Source organism: Brachyistius frenatus, unplaced genomic scaffold (genome assembly GCF_029030835.1).
Source record: "Brachyistius frenatus isolate BFR_SWC_R1_liver_20210118 unplaced genomic scaffold, ASM2903083v1 Contig_183, whole genome shotgun sequence".
Taxonomy (NCBI): Eukaryota; Metazoa; Chordata; class Actinopteri; family Embiotocidae; genus Brachyistius; species Brachyistius frenatus.
Window position 1 is genome coordinate 734,096 of NW_027210782.1, and position 25,431 is coordinate 759,526.

At 41.2% G+C, this 25,431-nt stretch overlaps 3 protein-coding genes across 8 annotated transcripts in view; 2 read left to right on the forward strand and 1 right to left on the reverse strand.

Annotated features, from left to right (window-relative positions):
- Positions 1-15,079, forward strand: part of LOC138632360 (A-type potassium channel modulatory protein KCNIP2-like) — a 91,952-nt gene extending 76,873 nt beyond the window's left edge. For 3 of the 5 annotated variants that reach the window (XM_069717870.1, XM_069717869.1, XM_069717868.1), the window contains exons 2-8: positions 10,851-10,975; positions 11,183-11,252; positions 11,655-11,725; positions 11,920-12,027; positions 12,600-12,704; positions 12,855-12,917; positions 13,496-15,079. In XM_069717870.1, the coding sequence (XP_069573971.1) occupies positions 10,851-10,975; positions 11,183-11,252; positions 11,655-11,725; positions 11,920-12,027; positions 12,600-12,704; positions 12,855-12,917; positions 13,496-13,543 (590 nt within the window). In that variant the 3' untranslated portion in view covers positions 13,544-15,079. Of the gene's footprint in view, positions 1-4,140; positions 4,495-9,348; positions 9,452-10,850; positions 10,976-11,182; positions 11,253-11,654; positions 11,726-11,919; positions 12,028-12,599; positions 12,705-12,854; positions 12,918-13,495 lie in introns of those variants that run through there. The other 2 variants (XM_069717866.1, XM_069717867.1) reach the window with 2 other exon arrangements.
- Positions 15,080-15,407: 328 nt separating this feature from the next.
- cox15 (cytochrome c oxidase assembly homolog 15 (yeast)) lies at positions 15,408-20,329 on the reverse strand. The gene is made up of 9 exons (XM_069717865.1): positions 20,118-20,329; positions 19,076-19,263; positions 18,860-18,982; positions 18,440-18,626; positions 18,016-18,183; positions 17,826-17,907; positions 16,792-16,946; positions 16,514-16,627; positions 15,408-16,427 (listed from the first exon to the last, which is right to left on the reverse strand). Exons 1-9 carry the CDS (start codon positions 20,181-20,183, stop codon positions 16,296-16,298), a joined length of 1,215 nt encoding a protein of 404 aa, XP_069573966.1. The 5' UTR covers positions 20,184-20,329; the 3' UTR covers positions 15,408-16,295.
- Positions 20,330-20,621: 292 nt separating this feature from the next.
- On the forward strand, positions 20,622-24,603 carry cutc (cutC copper transporter homolog (E. coli)). 2 transcript variants are annotated; one of them, XM_069717929.1, is made up of 9 exons: positions 20,622-20,744; positions 20,859-20,935; positions 21,177-21,236; positions 21,327-21,536; positions 23,049-23,084; positions 23,281-23,414; positions 23,553-23,580; positions 23,671-23,776; positions 23,889-24,603. In XM_069717929.1, exons 2-9 carry the CDS (start codon positions 20,866-20,868, stop codon positions 23,998-24,000), a joined length of 756 nt encoding a protein of 251 aa, XP_069574030.1. In that variant the 5' UTR covers positions 20,622-20,744; positions 20,859-20,865; the 3' UTR covers positions 24,001-24,603. The 2 variants fall into 2 exon arrangements, with proteins under 2 accessions (XP_069574030.1, XP_069574029.1); XM_069717928.1 differs by having other exon boundaries at positions 20,622-20,706.
- The last annotated feature ends 828 nt before the right edge of the window (positions 24,604-25,431 follow it).

Consider the following 25,431-nt stretch of genomic DNA (forward strand, 5'->3'; position numbering starts at 1 on the left):
ATCTGACAGCTGTCATATGAAGCGATTTATGGTGATTTTGGTGAAGGCCAGAGATACAGATTATGAGCTGTGTGATCTTTTCTTTGGAGCCAGAACCTTCAAAAGTAAGGAGGGCAGGCTGTTGCCTTTCACACTCTTGAACACACTCCTCCCTATTTGAGCCTGAAGCGAGCCCTAGATTATAGAAAACATTGATCGGTCTGCTAGTTTTTTTTTATTTTTTATTCCCTCACTAGGAGTGCATACATCCAGATTGATTGTGTTGTCGTGGTAGGTTTAAGGGTTAGGTCAAAATTCTGTACCCATCCAGCGGTAATCTCCTGGACTGGAAAATTAAGAAAAAACAAAGCAGAAGTGTCAAAAACTTCAGTTTCTCGAATGAATTTGGTATGTAGTTAACTTCCTCGTTCATGACAACTGAACGAGAGTTGAATGTTTTTATTACTCACCTGTTTAATCCCGGGGTCCTCCAGTCCACATGCCAAAGAGTCTTTGGGTAAGCCACTGATCCTCAAATGGGTCCCGACAGCAGGCAAGTCATTCGTGTGTGAATGTGTGTATGAATGGAGGGCAAACTGTAAAGCGCTAAAAAAACAAATAAAAAACTGTAGAAGCGTATTAAAACCAATATATAAGTGCAAACTATTTACCAAAGTTATAATAGGCAACACTGCTTTGACTGATTGGTGGGTACTGTCACAGTTAGCTTGCTGCCTGCAGGTTTCAGCCATAGCCATGATTTCAGAGTGGTGTCTGCTAGATTATTATTTCAAAAGGAGGACCATATTTTATTTGAAGCAGCTAAACACATGATGACATATAGTATAAAGTGTTGAAACAACGGTTATATGTAATTCTGATAAAACCTCGAATTTATCTCTCCATGGTTTTACAGTAATCTAGACATCCACCCTGCATTCACATACTATTTAGGGCCCGAGCACTGAAGGGTGCGAAAGCCCTATTGTTATTCTTTTTACTTTTAGTGCATACTGCAGCTTACCTTAAAATGTATGTACTGTTGCATGTAATATGTATACAATTGGGACATACTATTTCATCATAAAAATGCACCTTGACCCACTTTGTCATATCTGTTTTGATCCATAGCGCAACGTTTAAGGTAAAAAGAAAAAGGATGCGATTTGGAACAAGTACAATGCTTCTTCTTCTTCTTCTTCTTCTTCTTCTTCTTCTTCTTCTTCTTCTTCTTCTTCTTCTTCTTCTTCTTCTTCTTCTTCTTCTTCTTCTTCTCCTTCTTCATTTTGTGGGCAGAGCATTAGCACCACCAACTGTCTCGGCGGCTCAGTTGATGTGACGTATCTGCCGCTGTGCAAAGGATTTTGTGTCAGAACAGCTGAAAGTTGCATGCAGTCCTGCATACTGCGAAATACGACCGGATGTAGTTGGACATCCTGGTACTTTTGGCATAAAACGTTTAACATACTTTGTATTGGGACATACTAAATCTTTTTCTGGCATACTAAATAGTATGGTAGTATTGAATTTATGAAGAACATTTATTTCATTATGTCCATAAATGCACCCAAAACAAGATAATGGTACTATAATGCTTTGTGTAGATTAAATATAGAATATCAGCTTCGAAGTAATACATATTTGATGACCATTGTTCTCAATTATATTTTATGTGGTCATATCAATTTGCATGTCTACTTTATTGAGACCACTCAGTGGCGGACAGTTGTAATTTTGAGCTCTATGAACTCAGTCTGCAACTGGATTTCCTGTCATTTTGAGAAGAAAAGTGCAGTGAGTGTGTCTCTGATTGAATGCAGGTTGTTCAATCTCCCAAAGCTTCTCATCTAAAATGTATCCTCCTCGAGGCACAGCAGTGGCACTATAGCTCTAGATCTCATTTTGACTCTGAGAATCATTATTCACCCGACAGACAGATCAAACTCTCTGTAAACCTCTCAGTCTCTGTCAGCTTCCCTTTCACCTTCCTCTGCATCTGCTAGTTCCTCTCTGTCTGGCTCTGAGCAAACCTGCTTACTGCCACAGGCTGAGAGACAGACACATGTACATATGAATTAAACTTCTTAAAGACAAAGTGAATCTTTTTAAATCCTCTGTAATCCCTCGTCTCTCAGTTTCCCCCCTTCTCTTCCGTTTCATAAGGAGCATTCATTTACAATTTTGCTAGGGAGTGTTACGTAACGTGGAGTGGAGGATGAAGGTGATGGAGGACTTTGAAGCCAAGTGGTGTTACTTTCGTTTTTTTTACTCATGTTTTTCTCTTTCTACAGCCGTTCCACAGACTGTCCTTCCAAGAAAAATGACAGCATTAGTTGTTTCAGCAAGTGCCCCTGAACAAATTTATGTTCAATTGACAAAGCCCAAGCGCAGCCGCAGGTATTATGACTTCTGTCTGTTGGGAGAACAGTGAGAAGTTTTATTGACTTTTCAGAAGGAGGAGGTCAGGGTGGTTTGATTGTTCAACAAAATGTCAGACCATGAGTCATTGGACCATTTTTATCTACCTATTTCCTACAGAAAGACAACATTGGTTTATTTTAACCACGACTACGAGCCTGCCCTAACTTTAACCAAATAGTTACTGTACCTGAACCAAAACCACCCACTTTCCCAAACCAGAGCCAAGTCGCTTTTGTTTCTAAACCTCACTGAACCTCAACCATTGTGGTGTCAGGTCAGGAAACTGTTTTGCGGCAGTAGGTGTTGTAGGTGTTCTGTGTTGTTGTGGAATGAAGTCATAAATTACATATTTTGTAATTTCATCTGGAGGATTTTTTTTTTAGCATATCTGATTACCTTTCCGATACCGGCCTTCTCTTTTACCAAGATTTAAAATCACAATGGAAGTGACTGGATTCATGTTTATGTAAAACCAGTGGTGCGGAGCCCCGTGTGGGTAACTGACAGCACAAAGAGTTTGACAGCACAGTTTTTATAATGACTGACAAAAAAAGTGATTGCCAATACCAGACCTGCTTATAGTCATAAGGTCAGAATCAGATCCAGTACTAATCCAATATGTCTCACTGGGTAGTCCCTAGTCCTCTATGGAAGAATAATTTTCATTATCAAATATTAACTTCATGTGGGCTCGCCCGTTGTACTTGTTGTAATGCTTACTGCTCTTTCTTCAAAGGTTAAAAGGCCTTATATACCCCTCTATTATATTGAATCAAAGTATAAAAAATATATATATAAATGCCAACAGTTATGATTCCATTCTTAAAAATGTTATTTGCATTGTTTTTTTGGTTCTGGTTGTTTGGAGATTGTGTCAGTCTGTGCTATGATGTCAGCCTGCCAGATGTGACAGCAATATATCCCATCCCAACTGAAATGTTCCTTGCTGCACTGGATTTTATATGCAATACATGCTATAGCCAGATTTTTTTTCCTCCAGGCTGTTTGCTCGAGTGTGCACGTGTGTCGACTTTACACTCGGGGGGGGGAATGCCACATCTGTGACTTTGTCCACAGTTGCTGCTAGGTTGGATGTTTCACTTCTCCATCGTCGCAGTTTTCCGCATCAATTCTGTTAGTCTTTGTATGTTTCTTCTCCTAAATTTGTCCTTCATTTCCCCACTGCTATCTCTTTTGGATTTGTTGTTTGTTTCTAGATTTGGTCCTTTCTATTCTCCTGGTTGCCATTATTTTTGTCTTTGGCTATTCCATCCTGCCCTTCCTCTCTGCGTCTCTCTCCCTATCTCATATCCCAATTCATTCTTCTCATCTGTCTTCAGTATGTCTCCCCCTCTCTGTTTCCCCTCTTAACCTACGAGTAGTACTCCTTCATCCTTTCCCCTGCTTCAATTCCTCATACCCCTCCTCTTTCCTCTAGTCACTCACTCCTATCACTGACCCAATTAAGCATGGGGAGGGACACAGCAGCAAGATAGTGACGGAGGTAAGAAAGAGAGGGAGGACAGGCAGAGAGTAGAGAGAGTTTGAGAGTCAGAAGCTGGAAAACCGGAGAGTCAGAAAACAATTGCCACCAAACTGCCAGGACACACACAGTGAATTGTCCAAACTTCACCTGGAACTTAAACAACCTTTGACAGTCTCAGAGGAGGGGGGGTGGGTGGGGGGGTGGAGTGGCAAGTCGACATCCCTCCTGCCGTGCACTTACCGCTCTCGAAGAAGAAACAAGGAGAATAACAATCTACCTTCAGTGTTTGAAGCGGGCGGGGAGCTGTGCAGAGGGAGGATGGACGAACGCCGGCATATAGAGGGAGACTGAGAGGAGAGACTGAAGAGACGAAGACAGTGCATTCCTGGCTAGAAGCTGAGGGGGGTGTGGGGGACGTGGTCGCCCCAAGGCAGGAGAAGGATTTTTGTTGACAGGAACAGAGGGAGAGAGGACGGGGGAAAGGATGCAGCTGTTCTTCCAAGAAAAGTGGGAGGTGGAGGGGCTGCAGACTGTGGGCTTCCTGCTGGTGGTCTGCAGCTCCCTCAAACTGATGCACTTTCTGGGTCTTATCGACATAACCGTGGAAGGTAAGAGAATTGGTAAGATAGAAAGATAGGTGCTGAGATTCAAAATGAGAAATATGGTGAGGGGACAGTAGGAAGGAAACACCCAGCTGGAGAGGGGGTGTGTGCATGTGTGTGTTTGGGCATGTTTGTGTGAGTTACTTATATACGTAAAGTAGTTTTGGCCTTATTGCTTCACTAAATGCTGGGTGTGTGCGTGCGTGCGTGGTTTTGTATGAGACTAAAATACCCAAGTATGTGCAGTGTGCTTTTTTTTACCTCACATGCCAGTGCAGCATATTCAAATTGCGTATCTTCCAGGGGCAGTGTGCTATGAGATATGTCATATATCGAAATAATTTTGTCTGTAAAGTACTTTATCAGACATGGAGTTTACTTCTGCCACGTTTTCTGTCATGTGTCTTCAGACCAGCCACTCCCACCTGCCCTGCTTTCCCTCGTGCCGCAACACCTGGAGTACGTACTGCCTCGACAAAACGTAGCAAAGCATTTATTTAAACAGAAACAATGGGGCGTTGAACATCCTGTTTTGTTACACAAGCGCACTGCCATGGCAGGGTTTATATACACATCACTGCTGACTGGGTATCCCCTGTGGCACGCCCACCAAATAAGAGGAAGTGTACCTCAAAGTCGTTCAACCCGGAAATCATAGAAAAATAATGCTCACAATGTTTTCAGATGGAATGTGCTCCTGATTTTCACCTGCAGCCACTTCACCACCACACAGTATAGATCCCCCCCAGCTCTCCACTACTCATCTGCTAGATTGTATTTGGACGATCTCTGTGCCGTAGCTTTCTAGCGCTCTCCTTATTGCCTGCATTTTTGGGTCCGTGTTTTTGACCTGGCTACTGTTTTTGGATTTGACCTCATTCCCTTCCTTTGTACTTTGCTTGCATTTTTGTATCTTTGTTTACTCAGAAAAGACTCTTTACATCTACCTTCCGAGTTGTGCGCTCGGGTCCCTTTTCTGAGAATCGTGACAGGATGTGCTTTTTAAAGAATATTTGTTGTTTTGGTTTAAAGAGAAACTCCAGAGACATCAAGATCATTTGACTCATCACGAAGAGGTGTACAGTATCTTCTTTGTTTCTGGAGGGAGCTTTCTGTACTCTCAAAAAGCAACGCTCTTGGTGTCATGGGGGCTGTATTAGCTTGGGCTTGGAGATAGCAGTTTTTCTTTTTGGGCATTTTTGCACTTATTAGATAAGGTACAAACAGGAAATGGAGAGGGACGGATATGACATGCAATAAAGGAAGTGAACCAGCACACTGCTTATAGCCTACTATGAAACCTGACTTCCTTCTTTGCTCCTGTGATAGTTACTCTAGGTCACAAGTAGGTTCAGTAGACCCCTTCTCACACATATATTTGGGACAGATGTGTGATGGTGACTAGTATGATAACAGGCGCTTAATCACAGTGCCACCAGGACAGCCTTAGGCCACACATTTTTAAAAGAGAGCCTGCGTGGCAGACTGGGGGCATGCTGTTTGGAAGATTTAAGCTTTTACCAGATGGCACGGCTCTAACAAAATAATGCAGATTGGAAATTCCTTTGCTGCACTGATGCTGAACACTTTTTTTTTTTTTTTTTTTTTTTTTTTGTGCCTCTTGTGAGCCCCTACTCTTCATAGAAGTGCATTGCAAAATAACTAGAGTTGAGTTCAGAGTAAAGAAACTGTAGGCAGGTAAAGTGGAAGGTGATAGATAAATTACATTAGATCAAGGTCTCAGGACTCATTGGAAACCACGAGTACTTGTAGAAGTAACTGAACAAGTGGGATCCATAAATTCTAATTTGTATGCCAATGTTTGTGAAAACTGCACAATTATTTTATATTTAGTTCTTGTCTCATCAAAAGGTGTCATTACAGCCCAGAGATCAGTCTCAGTGTTGGACCTGCACAGCCCTTCTGTACCTGTATTACCGTGGCTCTGAACTGTAATATGTTTCCTACCTTCACTCCAGTTGAGGGATTACATGTTTTCTCTGTGCCACTGAAAAATCCTGAGATCTCTGACATATTTCTTCAAAAGTTACTGAATCTTTCTGGAAATGTGTTGCCATTAAGCTAAAAATAGAGCTGTTTTTCTTATTTCCTGAAGAAATGTGAGGGTCTGTCAGTGTACCCTGGGGGAAACTATTGAAGTGTAATTGCACAATCACTACAGGGTGTGTTGGATATGATGAATGTCAACATGCTGCTCAACTGCCGAAGAGTGCAGTTTTTACTTTTTCACCTACTCAGGCCAGAATGAAAGAAATTCTGGTCTCATTGTCAGTGTCACTCAGGAAACAATTTTAACTTCAAAGGCTGGAGAACAAATTGAACACATGTTACTTCAATAGCATGTGGAGTGCAGTAACCTACTTGTTTTTGACAAAAGACCGTTTCAACCACAGCAATCAGTTAACATTAGATACAATATCGAGCACTGTAGCTTTCTAAATTTTATGTTGATGATAGATAGATAGATAGATAGATAGATAGATAGATAGATAGATAGATAGATAGATAGATAGATAGATAGATAGATAGATAGATAGATAGATAGATAGATAGATAGATAGATAGATAGATAGATAGATAGATAGATAGATAGATAGATAGATAGATAGATAGATAGATAAGATGGGTCGCTGGATGGATGGATGGATGGATGGATGGATGGCTGGATGGCTGGATGGGTGGATGTGCAACTTCAGGTAAATCGCTCTGACTTTGAAGTATCTATTCCAAGAGAGACTTGTCTACGTCAGCTGAAGCACATTTACTCAGACACCAACAGAGAAAGAAACTGAGGAGATGGAGAGAGGAGTGTGAGACAGGGACAGAGGAAAGGTGCCTCAGTCCTAAAACAAGTATCTTTCATCATTGACAGTTTCCAGTGGATTCAGCTTTCATGTTCCTTACAAGCATAGTGTACCATGCAGGCAGGGAAAATTATGATGTTTTTAATCTGCCAGTATAACAGTTACTAATATGTTAAAACTGTTATCTGCAATGCTACCAACACAGTCTCCAAACTTCAAATGTGTTGTGATTACTTACCATTTGGTGAACTAATTTTGTACTGATGTCAAATGTCTAAGCACATATGAAGAATTGTGTGTGGGTACAGTATTAAGCTGTATAACTTTACCAGTATTTTAATATTTGTTTGCTACTTTATACCTCTCTTCTTCTGTCCTGTATCTTATAAATTTAAATATTGCACAGATGACTCCTATTATGTCCTGGCAATGAGTATTCCCCTTTTTCAAAGCTAGACAGATAGCTCACAGCTTGAGGCCCTCCAAAAAACTCAAGGTGTACTTTTCTTGAATTTAATGAAGATCACTCACTCACACTCACCTACTTAATGTAAAACTGCAGCAAACAACAAAATGCAAACCCAAATTTAAGACAGAACAATACTTATTACATTCACATTACGATGTAGACAAGTAATAAATTGCTACGTCACATGGCAGGGCACCTAGTAATAGCTAACAGCTGTGCTAATCACAATTAAGCCAGTTTTAAAAGTAACTTCACGCAAACCAAATACACAGCAAATATATTATGCTTATGGTATGAAAACGGTCACTAAAACAAATACTTATGGACAAACAGTGTCAAAGGCAACAATGTGGAAGATAAATCGTAGCAGGAGAAGCAGTACCATGTGCTTTCTGTGCTGCCTGGTGGACTCTGTGGGAAAATCCCCAGCTCTAAAGCTACTGCTGATGTATGACCAGGAGGGGGAACTGCTGTACTCAAAAATTTTATTTTCCAATTAACATGCACTCAAGCAGAGGGCAGAACAACTCCTCTTCATTTCTTTGACAACTGTAGTTGCTATTTACATTCACGATTTACCAACGAAACATGATGAACTTGATCAGGAAGTTTATTTTAGGTGCATGCGAGCAACCACTCACTAATATATTTAGTCTTCTGCATCTCACTGTATAGAAGTAGTGTACTCGCATTAACGTCTGTACATCTGTTGGTCAGCTGTTGGGTCTGTGTGAGAAAGAGATCATTTACTTACCTCATGCAGACCCTGGGGCGGAGGGCTAAGCCTGTGCTGGGCTGCTGCGATGATGAATCTGGTATCCGTTGGACAACATGTTCTGCCTGTTCTGGTTGCAAATGATCACTCAGGTGAGATAGTCACTGGAGGTACTGTGGTTCGGTTGGCTTTCACCCCATCATGGCCTTCATCCCTCAAACCGCTGGGGTCCTCCTGAAAGGGGTAAAGGGACTGTTACCATGGAAACTAAGAGGCAAGAGTAAGTACATGGATTTTTTTTTTTTTTTTTTTTTTAATTTTCATTATCATTTGGTGGCACATCACATAAATAAGCATCGTGACATTTTGGTTTTTTTTGCTTGGAGAAGAATTAGTAGTGTGGTGGTAGACGAGATGGGCTCTGGTTGAGGTTGTTTTGAACTACTATCTTCTGTAAAATCATATTCTATTATCATGAAGTGAAATTAAGTCGTCGTCTCCGCTGATTATGAATTTAAACTCTTTTCAACCGAGAGTCTTTGCTGTTATTCCTACAGTGTACCGAATGTGGCATTGTGAAAGAGCATCAGTCTGACGAGGGAAACTGTGTGTTTCTCGGGGTCAAGCTGTGCTGCTGTCGTGCGGTAACATCTGCCGTTTGAAGTGGTCTCCCTTCGCTAAGCCAAGTCAGCAGGCAATTACCAGTTTGACTAAACAGCATGAAAAAAGTCTGTTGCTGCATCTGTCTGTTGCATGTGTGTGTGTGTGAAAACAGAAGTAAATCACAGACTTGCGCGTGTGTGTGCGTGTGTGTATATATCTAACCCTTGTGCTATGGTTGGCGATTGCAGGTAATCCTTCCACCAGCCAAACCAAAAAAACCATAAAGCAGCGTTTCCTCAAGCTGCTGCCGTGCTGCACTCCTGCAACTGCCCCCTCAATCAGTGAAAGCAAGTGCTTCTTCTCTCTATTTACTTTCTTCTTCCAGCCACTTCAGTGGAGATTCACGCAGAGACTTGTGTGGATGCAGCCTTGTACTGTACACACCAAAATGATTCAGTGTACGCATACATCCACACACAGTCGTACAGACTCGACAAACTGTTGTGTGGTGGTGAAACCCCCCCCCCCCCCTGGGATCGCGGCTAATGGGTCAGACCTGGTTTGTGATTTGAAGTGTGTGCTGATCCCTCGGGCAATACAGTGTGTGTGTGTGTGTGTGTGTGTGTGTGTGTGTGTGTGTGTGTGTGTGTGTGTGTGTGTGTGTGTGTGTGTGTGTGTGTGTGTGTGTGTGTGTGTGTGTGTGTGTGTGTGCGTGCGCACTTTAGCACAGATACCAGGCTGATAGAGATTAAAGCCAGCAAAGCTAGCAGCTAGACTACAGCCGGAATAAGAACGGGTTGAGGGAGATCTCCCAGTGACTGTTTTCACTTTTAAAATGTTTTTTCTTAACCATTTCCAGTAATGATAAACCTCTTCCCTCACTTCTTCAGTGTAGGAGTCTCTCCAGTTGCTCCGGTGTGCTTGAGCTTGAGTTTTCAGACAAGACATTCTGTTTTCCAAGATGAAGTACTATAGTGTACTTTTCAATGGAGTATTAAGGCCACATTAACAGCAAAATGAGAGTTTTAATGTCGGTAATCAAGTCAAAATGTCAAGATTGAAGTTGAACTACCACATCGAGAAAACAGCACATAAACAGTGTGGGGGAGATCCCACAAACGTGGAAGAGGTGGTTGCATTCTTGCAACTGAAATAGAAAGATGTAGTTGTATGGGCCACATATTCCAAATTCATGTGGTTTCTCCTTATTAACTTTTCTGAAATGGTGCAATTCTTTAGCACAATCTCCTCAAAGTCCTAACACAGTTGTACTTATTACCACACTATGTTTATCCACTAAAATATAAATTTGTATTGTGATTTTGTGTTTTTTCTCAATGTTGCTACTTTATTCTCAATATTCCAACTTTATTCTCAACATTTCATCTTATTTCTCGAAAGTATTAAAAAAAAAAACCCAACTTCCTCGTATTTCTTTTCCTTCATGTGCCCCTAATACTCCATCATACTATTCCAAAGATGATACAAAGAAGTGTGGAAATCGCTTGATCAATTAACCTCACAATTGAAACACAGAAAAATTGCATTAATTTATGTCCTTTAAGTCCTTAAATAATGATTAATGTTTGATTTTGCTCTACAGAGTATAATGTTAGATACATACTATTTGAAGAGATCAATATCAGTTTGATAATCTCAGTTAGATATCTTGGCCAGGTCACGGCTGACCTCGGGGTTGGGATGTTATGGTGGTGATAACTGCTAACCAACACTTGTCTGTCCCTCACAGACAGTGTGGAAGATGACTTTGAGTTATCCACTGTGTGCCATCGCCCTGAAAGCATGGACAAGCTGCAGGAGCAGACAAAGTTCACCAAGAAGGAGCTGCAGGTCCTCTACAGGGGCTTCAAAAATGTAGGTCTGGCTAAAGTAGAGAGGGGAAACACGGTACAATTTAAAAGCAAAAAAAATAAACCTAAAAAATCTTGTTATATGTACAGTATATCATCTTGTGAGTTAAAAGCAGTATCAGTTTGGCAAGAGCTGAAGTAACTTCATAGTCATTGATATTCTCTGTAAGAAGGGAATTAATTAGTTTTCTCAATTCATTTTGTGTCCCAGGAGTGTCCATGTGGTGTTGTGAATGAGGAAAACTTTAAGAACATATACTCCCAGTTCTTTCCTCAGGGAGGTGAGTTATCCAACCAGTAAACCTAAAGAGGTCCAACTATGTTAATACTTAAATTAACACCATTCTTTCTTTCTTTGTTCAATATATACACTGAGAAAAAAGTCTAAACAATATATTGATACTGTTAAAGTATACAGCATTTTATTGTCTCCATGAAATAAATAGAAAGCTCTCACAATGAATCTGTGCTGCTGAATTATAGTGCGCGCACTGCAGAGAGGAAACACAATTTGTCATTTCATGATATTTAGGTTGATAAAATGTTAACCACTTGCCTCCAGTTATATTTGAAATTATTTTTACATCCAGGCTATATTTAGATCGCCGCTTATCCAAGCTGTTCAAAGACTTTGCTTTATGTTTGGAGGGCACACGGGTTACTGTAAGTCTCTACCTTTTCAGATTCAAGTATGTATGCACATTTCCTGTTCGAAGCCTTCGACACTAACAAGAACGGCTCGGTTAGCTTCGAGGTGAGCTCTATTCTTACGTGGGCTTCTTTTGAGGGATAAAAGCAAATATGTGCTCCTCTGAAATTCTCCACCCCAGTTGTATCCACACACATACGACTTACATCTTAATACCTGCCAACAGTAATTAGGCTGTGATAAAGATCTGACTTCATTTACTGTGTCAGGATTTAAATGTTGTTCCCCTTTTATCTCAGGACTTTGTATTTGGCCTGTCTATTATCCTGAGAGGGACCATTAATGACCGGCTAAACTGGGCATTCAACCTCTACGACCTGAACAAGGACGGCTGCATCACCAAAGAGGTATCACACACACACACACACACACACACACACACACACACACACACACACACACACACACACACACACACACACACACACACACACACACACACACACACACACACACACACACACACACACACACAAACAGCAATTGCTTCCTAGCAGGTCTGTTCCTAACAATGAGTCCTCTGTGTTTTGGGAGTGTTCGGAGGTTTTGGCAACCTGTTACCAGGATATTGATCAGTGGCCACATCAACTTTTAGTTTGATATTTAGAACTCATCTCCAGTGTGTCGGTATATGTAGCCTCATAAATCAACAATATAAATAAGTTATTTTTTTAATTGAATTGAATGAAAGTGAATGCTCACAAATGTCATGTTTACCTGACAAAAGCAAAGTAACAGTGGATAATATGTGACATATTAGTATGTTTTTAAACAAAAACAAACATACAAACAAAAACCTAATTTTCACCCCCCAAAAAAATCTTAAATTTAAGACTAAAGTCTGGATATGACCAATCTGTGACTATTATTTGTCTACGTCCTGATTACTATTTCCTCTGTTTTGCCCAAAACTTTGCAGGAGATGCTGGATATCATGAAGTCCATCTATGACATGATGGGGAAGTACACGTATCCCACGATGCAGGACGAGGCTCCCAGAGAGCACGTGGAGAACTTCTTCCAGGTCAAACTCAACAGTCTTTTCTTTTTCCTAACCCTTCGTTTTATGATTATTTAAATCCACAGAAATATTATTCACAAATCATGAGCATATTGTTCTATTAAAGATCATTATGTAAATCATAAATCTCTTGCTGCTGTCTCTTTCTCTCAGAAAATGGACCGGAATAAAGATGGGGTGGTCACCGTCGAGGAGTTCATCGAGTCATGTAAAAAGGTGAGACGGAGAAGTGGATTTAAAAAAAAAAAAAATTGTCTTAAAGGAATAGTTCGACACTTAGGGAAATATTTGCATTCTGGCCACATTAAGCATGCAGAAAGAATCCAGGAGAGAATTAGTTAAGTGTAGCAAAAAGACTGAACATCAGCAGAAAAACAGCTGGCCTGGCTCTATCATGGAAAGACTTCCAGTCACTCCAGGAACTCCCTGCACCCGGCCACGAAATATTTACAGCATGTAACTCCTCCTGAAACCACAAGTTATTGTTTTGCATTTCTCCGTCTCTATGGATGAAACAAACAAGATGCATTGAGTTCATTGGTGAGCTTTACAGGTGCTGGTAGGTGGATTTAGCTGTTTCCCCTTCTTGATGCTAAGGTGAGCTTTTGGCTCTATCTTCATACGTGACGGACAGACAGTGGTATCAATCTTCTCATTTAGCTCTCAACAAGAAAGCTAAATACAGCTGCAAAAGTCAAACTATACCTTCAACCCCCTCTTTCCCCTGTGTGACTCATTTGGGTTACACACTAACAGAACTGACACGCCCATTCAAACCTCTTGTCTCTGTCTAGGACGAGAACATCATGCAGTCCATGCAGCTGTTTGACAACGTCATCTAAGAGTCTGGACCAGTGTGGACACTGGCACCAGGGAGGGGAGTGTGTGTGTGTGAGAGGAATCAGGCTGGAGGAGTGTAAGAGTTTGCGAATGTGTGTGTGTGTGTGCGTGTGTGTGTGTGTGTGTGTGTGTGTGTGTGTGTGTGTGTGTGTGTGTGTGTGTGTGTGTGTGTGTGTGTGTGTGTGTGTGTGTGTGTGTGTGTGTGTGTGTGTGTGCACGCGTGTGTGTCTTCTGACTTGCAAGCTTGTGCTTGTGTCTCTGTCGAGAGCTGTGAGTCCTGAGGACACTCCTGGACCCCCAGTGGCATTTCTCCAAGCAACAATGGAGCTTCTCCCAACTCTCATCCTCATCATGCAGAACCTTAGTTTTATCCCAGAGACACAGAGAAGGAAAGCGAGCAGCGGGCTCACAGCCGCTGGCACGCCCAACTCCCCCCACCGGTTTTATTTGAACTTTTATGTCTTACTACTACTGATGGAGGAACTATCACACCTGAGCTGAACTCAGAGGGAGGAAGTTGCCAATAAACCTTGATCCGAGATCACTTTGCCCCTTTTCTCTGAAGATTTGGAAGATTTGTGAGTCTGATCCTGCCTCTGTGCGTGGAGCCGTTTGACTGCTGATAAAAATAGAAATGAATCTACGGCCACCTGGTGGACGAAAGAGAGAAAGACACTTCGTGAGGGAACAACCAACACATTGGGAGGTCCAAGTGCTCCCGTTTGACAGGTGGAAGTCTTGTTTTCCATGAGGAACTGATTTCAATATCGCATGATGATGTCACTAATATCTACTTACGTATTTACAGAGATACTCCAAAGTCTGCTCGTCTGTCTGCTGTTCCTAGTCATTCACAGGTGCCTCACCCTTTGTGTATGTGTGCGTGCATGTGGAACAGAACCAGATGTCATCTGTCTTACCTACGTAAGACTCCAGTGGGACGATACCCACCCCCATAGAATAACTTCTGGCCTTCCAAACTATTACAGTCCTAGCGGTAGTTGTCTATTGACTGTTGTACATTTTCTAGCATTCCCAGTGGTGTGGTATTAGGCAGTACAACGTGGGGATGGCACTATAGTTGAGCTGTTTTCACCACCCCAGCTTCTCTCAAAACACAGCACGTGGCATACCACGGTCGTACTCGTCTATCGATATCAAGGGGAATTTATTAGATTGCAGATCGTACTTGTGAACTTCTTGTAAATCGGAAATGTCATGTGGTTGTAGCAGGTTCTACCACAAAAATCTGAAAACTGTCATTGCATTAAATTAGGCTAATTCAACGTCAGAGAGGTATCGGATGTCTGTGTGTATCTTTAGTGAGAGACACGGTTTGCTTTTTCTACGCCCCACACATTCCCAGCCCTCATCTCTTACTCTCCCTCTCTCTGTAACACCAAAGAGAAGATTTCAATTAAAGAGGTATACAAAGCCACTCTATGTTAGGACACAGCCCACCTGTGGGTGAAGAGAGAGGGAGCTACTGAGTTGTGAGTTGGACAAGGGGCAGTCAGAGATAAAAGAAAAAAGAAAAAGGATGCAGACCTGTTATGTAGTATACCTGCCCACTTGTCCACACAGAAGTGTAATTTTAGGTTGGAAACCCACACGTTAGGCTCTGATGAATGAACAATTTGCAACCACTCATCTTTCTTTCACTCTTAAATCTAAGATGAAGTAGGTACCAGACACTTAAGCCATGATTAAATCGGCTGCAGTGTCTTTTAAAACGCAGGCTAACATGAAATAGCAATAATGTTCTCTACCAGACTACTTACCCACTCACCCAACCTCCCATTCCTCAGAGCACAGTGTAAGGGTGCACTAAGGCCTTGATGAAAATATGCACTTCCAACCCTGCAATTTATTTTTATTTTTCTGCTCTGCTTTTTTTTCTGGAAAAAACAAAATGGTTTGACTGATTGTTCCTGCCGACAGTGTTCAAGTTATTTTTCCCGACCACAAGTAAAACCTGTCTATACCCGCATGTACTGTGTCTAGAACAATGAAAACCTACTAACCCGTTGTACTGACTGTCTAGTTAGCTAGCCTCAACTGGTTGCATTACATATTTAAAATGTGTATATTTTGTACAGAGACAATAAAAATCACAGTTACTATGCAAACTGGGCTGGAGTTTGAATTTTAAAGACTGTACAGACATTTCTTTAATAAAATAAGAGCACTTTCAGCAAGAAGTATATACATCAGTACATAGTGTATTATAATGCATTATCACAATGTCAACAGGAAACTGTTCATAACTTAAATATACATAATTTGACATTTATTTCCAGGCGCAAACTCTGCTTTAACTCACAGGCAGTGTGTGTGTGTGTCCAGATTTATTGACCACATTTTCAATCAAAACATCTTGTTAAAACTGTGAACAAGAACAAAAGGTTCAAGATATTCCTGCAAAATTCCACCTTACTGCAAATCACTTGCGCCGTCATAAAAACTGAAAATATGCTTGTTTTTTTTCTTTTGCATGTCCTTGTTTAATTCCTGGCATAGCAAAACACTTCATAGTAAGAAGTCATCTTCTCATGACAACATGTATCCACAAATGATCCAGTCCTTTTCTGATTGACAGCCTCGTAATTTGTTTTGTAATGAAAATCAAATAGCTTCTCTCTTTCTGATGATGTGATGAAATGATTCTCTGTCACCTAATGATGATTACTTTCTGCAGCAGAATAGATAGATGTGGTCACCAGGGATTGGATTTGTCCGTGAAGGAGAAGGCAATTATTTGGGCATTTTGCGAAGTTCTGCCAGAACCCAGATGGCCAGGGAGAGAAGAGCAACAGAGCCAGATTGGTGAGTCGCTGCCAATGAAGTGGGGACATACAGTAACAGGGTGCTGATACCAAGGGCAACCTGAAGAGCACATAAACACAGTTAGTTACACTGAAAGGTAATGGATCCATTTGTATACATATTCCTGTGTTTAACTGATAGCTTACCTGTCCATAGGCCATTGCTGCGAGGAGGCTGATGGCAATCTTAGCCCTCCTGGGCAGCATCATCCTCCTTGAGAACATATAGAGGCCTGTAATCGCAGTCAAAGAGGAGATGGCCTAGAAAATACAAATAATAATACAGATCAACATTTAAAATAAATAAATAAAAAAAACTATCAATGTCTAAATTTATAGAATGAGACAGAAGAGGACAATAGTGTTTCACTAAAATCAAAAATGTTGCTAAAAAAGGTGATTTCTTTTTGGAGAGGATGACATACCAAAATTCTGTGGTCAAACTGCACAGTTGTGGGATTTTCAAAGAAATTCTTGAGGGTAGGAGAAAAGGCCAGCAGATCGTCAGGAATCCATCTATCACCCATCTTGGGGAAGGAGTTATACACCAGCCCCGCATCCAAACCAGCAACAAAAGCACCTGTGGAAAAGCATTTGAAGTCGTTGCATATGTATAGATCACATCCTCAGCGTAGAAAACAAAACAAGCTTTTAGTTCCTGCTTCCTGCCTTTATTATCTTTTCATAACTGTATCCCACATCATCTTCCCTCACTAAGTCAAATTGTATTACTTTAAAGTTCAAATGAACGTGGTTTATGTATTTGGTCTTTCCTATAGTTAATCAGATGACTGGGCACTGCATGGACTTGGCGAGAGAGGTGTAGGCTTGAGAGCATCCCTGCAGAATTCAGACTTCATGACATTCATGTAATAAAATTTTTTTTAAAAAAGCTTCACAAAAGGTTTGTAGTTTCAAATAAAACTGACACTTTTGACATATGCTTCGGCTCTTATTGTTTTCAGGGGCTACCGGGTTCCAGATGTTGCAAATCCTGCTGAGATTTTAAGTGGTCTTAAAATCTTGAACCCTGGAGTCCACCGAAACCTGACAATGTCCTATTCCAACTCCTCTGTGGCCTCAGCAGTGAGGGCAAATACTCTCAGTACCACATTCACAGCTTCCTTTATCATCATTCCATCAGGGAAGGGCTTCCTGTGCTTTGTTAGGATGAGTGCCACTTAAAACGATGGCCCTCCATGGCCCTCTTCTCTGTTCAAATCTACCACCCGGAGGAAATTCCAATGCAATCTTGTTGTGGACTGAGTAGTAATTGGCGATCTACCGGTTGCTTTGCGAGCGACGTGTTAGGGACCCCCACATTCTACGGTATCTCACCTTCAAGCATAAAAACTTGAACTTAGGATCCGTTTGTAGCCCCGAAGGGGCTTAAAACTGAAAGCACTGCTATCCCCTGGATAGATTTAGTGAGCTGCATTCACACAAGATAAAACAGTACCTGAAAGAGCGGTGAGGAAGACGAGTCCACCAGTACCCTTGGCAAACCTCCTGAGCTGCATGAGACGTTTGGTTTCTGCAATCTTTAAAACAGGTGTTATCATGAATAATACAAATAATGCTTGCAACTACAATTGTAAGCATAAATTAGAAGTGGCATTTTGCCTGTGGGCGAGAGACTGCGTTTGTACCTTGTGTGGTGGGAACAGCAGAGTGAGCCCTGTCCAGAGACTGGCGCAGTAGAGCAGCAAAGCAGAGCCAAGATGAGCACTCAGACGATACTGGCTGACCCGAGGGATGTCGTGAGACTCGGGCTTCTCCTCCAGCCCGCTCTTTACCATGTACCACCCCAACAGGCCCTGAGGGGACACACACACACACACACACACACACACACACACACACACACACACACACACACACACACACACACACACACACACACACACACACACACACACACACACACACACACACACACACACAGTGTTTGGCATCCATACAACTTGACTATAACTGCAAAAAAAACTTTATGAGAACAGTCGTGAGAAATAAAACAGGGAGGGTTAAATTCCTCTTGTCCTCGGTCATCTCCGCCGTTTCATTGAGTCTCACCTGGAAGAAGACAAATCCACAAAGCCCCAGCACTTTGCCCTTCATGGAGCGAGTGAAGTATCCTTTCCTCCAGAAGTAAATGGTGGGGAGGACGTATGCCAGTCCAACCAGCCTGCCCCACATTCGATGTCCCCACTCCATGTAGAAGATAAACTTAAACTCCGGCAGAGTCATGTCATGGTTCATTCTGGGAAAACATAATGACACCAGGTAACCAATCTTTTAATTAAAGACCCAATTTGGACACACAACACTGAGGTACAGTCAGTTACATAACTGTGAAAGCTGAGGTTTTCTTTAAATGAAAATAAAGGCTCTTATATGTTGAGTGTTTAAAAAAAAAAATCCCTATTCGTGCCCGAGCTGTCTTTAATACTGTGTGTTGACTTGATAAGGTAAAAGAGAATTGATGGACCTTACATTTTGAATTCTGGAAACTGCTGGTACTTGGAAAACTCGGCCTCCCAATCGGCTTGCGACTGGGGCGGCTTCATCTCTCTCACCAGATGCCAGTCAACCATGGAAAGCCCAGATTCTGTCAGCCTGATTGAAACAAATGCACAGACACAGATAGTACTCGTCAACACCACATCAACACAAACGGGAGTAAAATACATTCGGACACATTGCTTTTACCTCGTGACACCACCCAGCACAACAGCCCCAACCACCAGCCCACTGCAGCCGAGTAACCAGCGACCCACGATGCGATTTGCGGCTCTACTGGGGACAGTAGCTGCTGCTGGGGTGGAGGTGGCTCCTGCCTCCACAGTGACGGTGCTCTGACCTCGCTTCATAAGCCATTGTCGTAGCTGCGGGCTCCGCTATTGATGGAAAGAATGGCGAGAGGGGACTTGAAATACGGCTGGACAACACAGCTTCTCTAAGTCTTCAAAACGGTCACATAACTTGCTCCTAAAATTACATTTTAACAACAGAAATCTAAAGCATAAACCAGCTGCAGCGATTAGTTGATTAATCGGTTGTTCATCCACAGAACAATTGAATCACCAAATATTTTGATCATTGTTTTGAGTGCTTCCCCCCTCCCTCTGTTTTCAGCTTCTTAAATGGAAATAAACTGAACAAAAACATTTAAGGGCTGCACTTTGGGAAACACACTTTTGTGACATTTTAACAACCAAACAGCTGATCTACCAATCAGGGAAATAATCCACAGATTAGTCAGCGATCGATCAAAATAATCATTAGTTGTAGCCCTGGGTTATATTTATATTATACATTATATATTTTAGACAATTATGTACTTTCAAATTTGAATTGAAGCAAATCCCTTCAGCCTACACACACACACACACACACACACACACACACACACACACACATGTATATGTATGTATATATGTATATATATGTATAATGTGGTTTATTTTCCAGCTCAAATGCCAACCTGCCAGTTCAGGCTCCATCTGGACGAGTGGAGGTCGATGATGTAATTTTTACCTGTCAACTCACGCATGCGCACGTGACTGCTGCTTTGCACAAACAAGACAGCTAAAGTTAACTAACCCAACTCAAATAAACGTTGTAGAACAACTCGGAAGTGAAACAGAAGGGGATCAGAGAGATATCGTGTCTTAATTACATCCTCCGAGTTGTGACCTTTTCACGCTTATCTAACCGGCTAATATTAGCCGATGGAGCTCGCTGTACTCACGCTGCTGTTTCGACCGGCGCTCCTGCAACCGCAAAAAAACGTCGTCCGTAACGATGAGAGCAACATCGTCGTGCCTTTTAACGTCGGCAGGCGCTCAGGTGATCCTGCGGTGCTGCCGCAGGAGATGGAGCCTGTTAGTTTGAAGCTGCAGTCCGGCTGGTGGTTTCCTAACTCTGCCTGCCTGGTACAGTTCAACTTTAACCTCCTGACGTCACAAGAAATCGACGTACGAACAAATCAAGATTCACCTTCTTTTTAAAAAAATTTTTTTAATTATTATTTGTAAGCGTTATTTCTATGTAGTAACAGAATTCTCAATATAAATAATTAATAACAAAAAACAAAAACAAAAAAAAAGTTTATTCTTTTGTACGCCTGTTTGTTTTTGTTTTTGCGTATCCTGCATGGGCGGTCACACTCGTCCCATTGCTCCAACAGTGTTGCGCAACCAATACACCGCCCTCTTCCCGCTAAAGAGCGTGTATGAAATTCAACAACCCGGAAACCGGTGACCGACTGAAGGGACTGACTAGCAGCTGTTTTCACTCTACAAAACATCCGCTGACTTTACGCGGCTTCCAGTCGACTGGTAAGCTTACGTGAATCGACAGAGGGTGAATTTAACAGGTAACTGTGGTAGAAAATTAAAAACGTAAGTGCGTGTGTGTGTGTTTTTTTTTTTTTTGAAATACAAATTTACAATAAATCTTTTTCTGTGTCTGTTTTGTCTGTCTTGTTCAGACTCACTATGGCAGAGGGCTTTTTAATGGAGGTGTGTGTGGACTCCGTGGAGTCTGCAGTCAATGCTCAACGAGGAGGTCAGTGATGTGAACACTGTCGTGCTTTTTTTTCCCTCATGAACTCACCATGCTCTACTTGCTGAGAACTCAATGAAACAGAAAGGTCAAAGGTTGCAGTCAGTCTGACACTGTTTAAGTGCCCGGCTTACAGTATTTTTTAAACTTAAACACCAGTCTGCACTGAGATTTAATGTGACATGCAGTGTTATTTTATCTCACGAAGGTAACTGGGTTGTAAAGCTGTAATCTCTTCTGACAGGTGCGGGTCGGCTTGAGCTGTGTTCTGCTCTTCTAGAGGGAGGGCTCACACCCAGTCTTGGTGAGCGCTGCTGTACAGATCTCTTAGCAGAAGCTCATCTGTCCAGACCGGATTGGCGCACAGTCCAACAGTTATTTGTTTGTATTACAGGTTTGCTCCAGGTAGTGAAGCAGCACGTCAAAATTCCAGTGTATGTAATGTTACGGCCTCGTGGGGGCGACTTCCTTTACTCAGACCAGGAAGTGGAGGTGATGAAGAAGGACATAGAATTAATGAAGAGCCAAGGGGCCGATGGACTTGTGCTGGGAGCCGTGACAGAGAATGGACGGGTGGACCGCGCGGTCTGCATGGAATTACTAAGTATTGTCTGCCTGTATATTCGATCTGATCCGTATAGACTTACAAAGCAATACATTCAACAACTAGGATGCTCTTTATGATGCACAGATCCACAAAAAAGACCCAGTGTACATAACAGAAATGTCCCATAGTCATAGATCACATCCTCCTGTTTTCAAGTCTTCAAAACCTCCTCTCTTAAAGTGTCATTTCAAAATGTTACCTTCACACGACCAAAACGGTAAAATACAAAAGGATATCTGACCTCACAAAGATGATAAAAAACACGCACACAGTCTGGATCGTTAAAGTAATGAAACTCGGACTCTGATCACGTTCAATATGAAACGGAAAAATGGATCCTGCATTGAATTGCAAGGATTCAGCTTTAATTGAAGATGTTTTATGTCATTATTGAAAGAGAACATAAAGCCCTTTTAAAAATGTGTTATTCTTAGACATCTGTGTGCCTTTTCAACATTAGTTTTAGCTTATTCGTGACTGCGCACGTGAGCAAGATAATAACAGGCGAAAGAAAGGAAAATGTCTTTGCCAAAATCAAGTTTAAGTACAATGTAAAAAATAAAAAAAACCACAGGTGCACACGGGAATACTAGGCAAACAAACTGAGAGGTACAGGTTTTATGGATGACATGTCGATTATTTGCAGCAAGAAGAAAAAACTATTACTGCACATCACATGTCAACAACCTTCTCTAGGATGAAGGTGAACATGTTTTTTTTGTCAACAATCTGGAGAAGACTTAATGAGGGCAATTCGCTACAGCAGACTTTAGACCGTCAGATAGCCTGGCTCCGATTATCTTTCACTCACAGCTTCAGCTTTCTTTGTAAATATAGTCTGGCAACCCTGTTCATAATCAGCGACCATTGAGTGTCTAAGTGCAATGGCGTTAAAGTCAAGTGTTGTTGTTTTTTTCGAAATCTACTTGCAGCGGCAACAGAGTTTAGGTGCACATGTTGGTCAGTGCGGCTCGGTTAAAGCAATAGTCCCAATAGTTTCAAAATGAACACGAGGTCCACACCCATGAGGATACAACGACTGGAAACGGTTCTCCAGACCCATATATTCATGCAATTGATTTGGGCCTAGTTACACTAGGCAGTCAGTGACCCCAAAGGAGTTTTGTTAACAATTTTGCTTGATATTTTCTATTTAATGCTACGAAATCAGAAAGAAAAATATTGTCACAATAATCCAAAAACCAACGATAATTGTGTGCTCTGTTGCGGTTTACGATTTTTGGGTCAAACTGAATTTTATTGCTAACTATCTAATTGACATGTTTAACAATTGTGTATCTGGAGTCTGCAGACTTTGCACATCTTGGTACATTTGTCTGACTATGCTGAGATTTGTGTTTTTAATTACCAGCCAACTACAGTCTAAAGTAAAAGCTTCAATCTTTGACGTACAGCATGTGGCCCTGAATAAACAACTGGCCATTGCAACAATTTATTTACTTTGACATTTGGTACTTCTCTCATCTCTTTTCACTTTTTGCTCACTAGCTGCTGCTCGTCCTTTGCCTGTCACCTTCCACCGAGGTAACGTTTTCTCCTTCAACTCGCACGCTGGCTCGCAGCTTTGAAATCCTTTGCTGCTGCGAGCAATCACACTTTAAAAATAAACAAATCCTCAATGGGATAAAAGCCCTTTTAAAGTGTGCCTCTAATGAAGCCGAAAGACTTCACAATATATTACTGAGCTCATGTTAGGAAACTAATATTGATCCAACTGCAGCTTTTGACATGGTTCACGACCCATCGGATGTTCTGGAGGATCTGGTATCATTAGGGTTCCAGCGCGTGTTGACAAGTGGCTGTGACAGCTCCGCTTTGGAGGGACTGCCTCTCATTAAACGGCTCATTGATCAAGTATGTATAAACATTATGTATGTACGCATGTTTGCATTCAAACGCATGTAAACGGCATAGCTATTCATCAATGCTGCTAGGTCATTGTCCAGGAGCATCTTGTGACTCCATTTTTACATCATAATTTCCACTCAACAGGCCAAAGGGAGAATTATCATAATGCCAGGTCAGTGCCCTCCCTTATCTTCTTTTATTTCATTCATGTGCTTTTTATTACTTGTTTATTTCTTGTTTTGCTTTTCCTGATAAATAACAGGAGGAGGTATCACAGAAAGGAACTTGCAGAGAATATTAGAGGGGTCAGGAGCTCAAGAGTTTCACTGCTCAGCCCGCTCCAGTAGAGATTCTGCAATGAAGTTCAGGTTTGTCTAATTAATTAAAAAGCTTGGAGTGGGGATTATTTCATAAACGTATGATGAACTTCAAGGAATGAAACCGTTTTAGGTTAAAATGTACTGATGTTTTGATGTGCAGGAACAACTGTGTGATGATGGGAGCTGCTTTCTCAGCACCTGAATACAGCCTGAAGGTGGCAGACGTGAGCAAAGTCCGGACTCTCAATGCAATAGCCAGAAATACATGGTGAATGGGTACTTGACAGTCATGACAAACAACATAAAGCATACCTCAAAAAGTAATCATGAGTAATTTTAGAAATTATACTGCTATGTAATGATTTATTTTCATGTTGCCACTGGTGTTGTATTTGTTGTACATGATAAAAAGGCATTTAAATTCAGTTTTTGTAGTACGTAAAAAGGACATCATACACTTGAGTGCGGACTCGTTTACATGTTTAGATTTACAGATTTGTAGCGTTTTTCACATTCATAAATGTTGGCACGATCCTTTATGTACTCACAAATCAGACGAAATGTCTTTAATACACAGATTCAGTTCTTTAAAAAACACTTTTGCAAATAATATTTGTATAATAATAAATACCCCATAGTGTGGCCTTTGAAATGTAATTATACGAACACAATGGAAGAGTAAATTGAACATTTTATTGTTTCTAAAACAAAATATTAAGCTCACTGCTGCTGTTGTTTTTATACCAGCATTTTTCCAGTTGCCAGATATTTTGTATACAGTAGATGATGCATGCCCTTTATTTTTTGCAAGGACACAATTATTATGACTTCATTCCTTTTGCTCATAATTTAATAAAAGTCCAAAGATTCCATCATTTTGGTGCACTTTGTTTTATTGGTAATTTAAAAAAGAAATCTTTCCAATTAATTTCTTAAAAAAATAAACTATGCAGATGCTAAATTCTGCTTCATTCACACTTATTTTATTGTAGTCTGGAGCATGGACTGTCATGTTACTATCTTAATGTTAAATGATACCTAATCAGGTTAAATTGATTCTCAAATGTATTTTCAATGGAGACTTGTATCTAATATTAATAACTGAGCATACAAACAGCAGCTTTGTGGTTTTAAATTAACACATTTGAAAGTCAAAGGACCTGTGATGTCATTAAGCAAAGAAGTTAATCAGTAAACAGTTAATGTCTCACTGACCTGGCGATGATGTCAGGTTACATTTAACAGTTTAACACCATGAGTTAAAGCTTAAATGGGTTCAAGAACTCACCCAACAAATTGCTGTAATTGCTACAATATAGGACAATTGTACAGTTAGCCTTCAGGAAATAGCTGTTCAATACTTATAGGCTGAGTCACTCTGGAACATTATAGAACCGCTTGCTGTGAACAGTGTGATGTATTGAAGTGTGACCCAGCAGGAGGAGGTTTAGTGGGTCATCTGGATCATTGAGAAAAACCTAAAAACCCTCTGAAAAGCCGGGAGCAAAGTTAATCAGTAACTTCCATACATTCCTTAAATTGGAGTCTGGTCAGCTTATACACTAGTATTCGGTCTTCCGTGACAGTATTGTGGGAGAATATAATGAGCTGTTCCTGATCCGGCTTGTCTTGGTTGCATGGAGTTGGAAGCCAGTTTAATTGTTCTTCTAAATGCACGGTACATATGCTCATTATGTCAATTG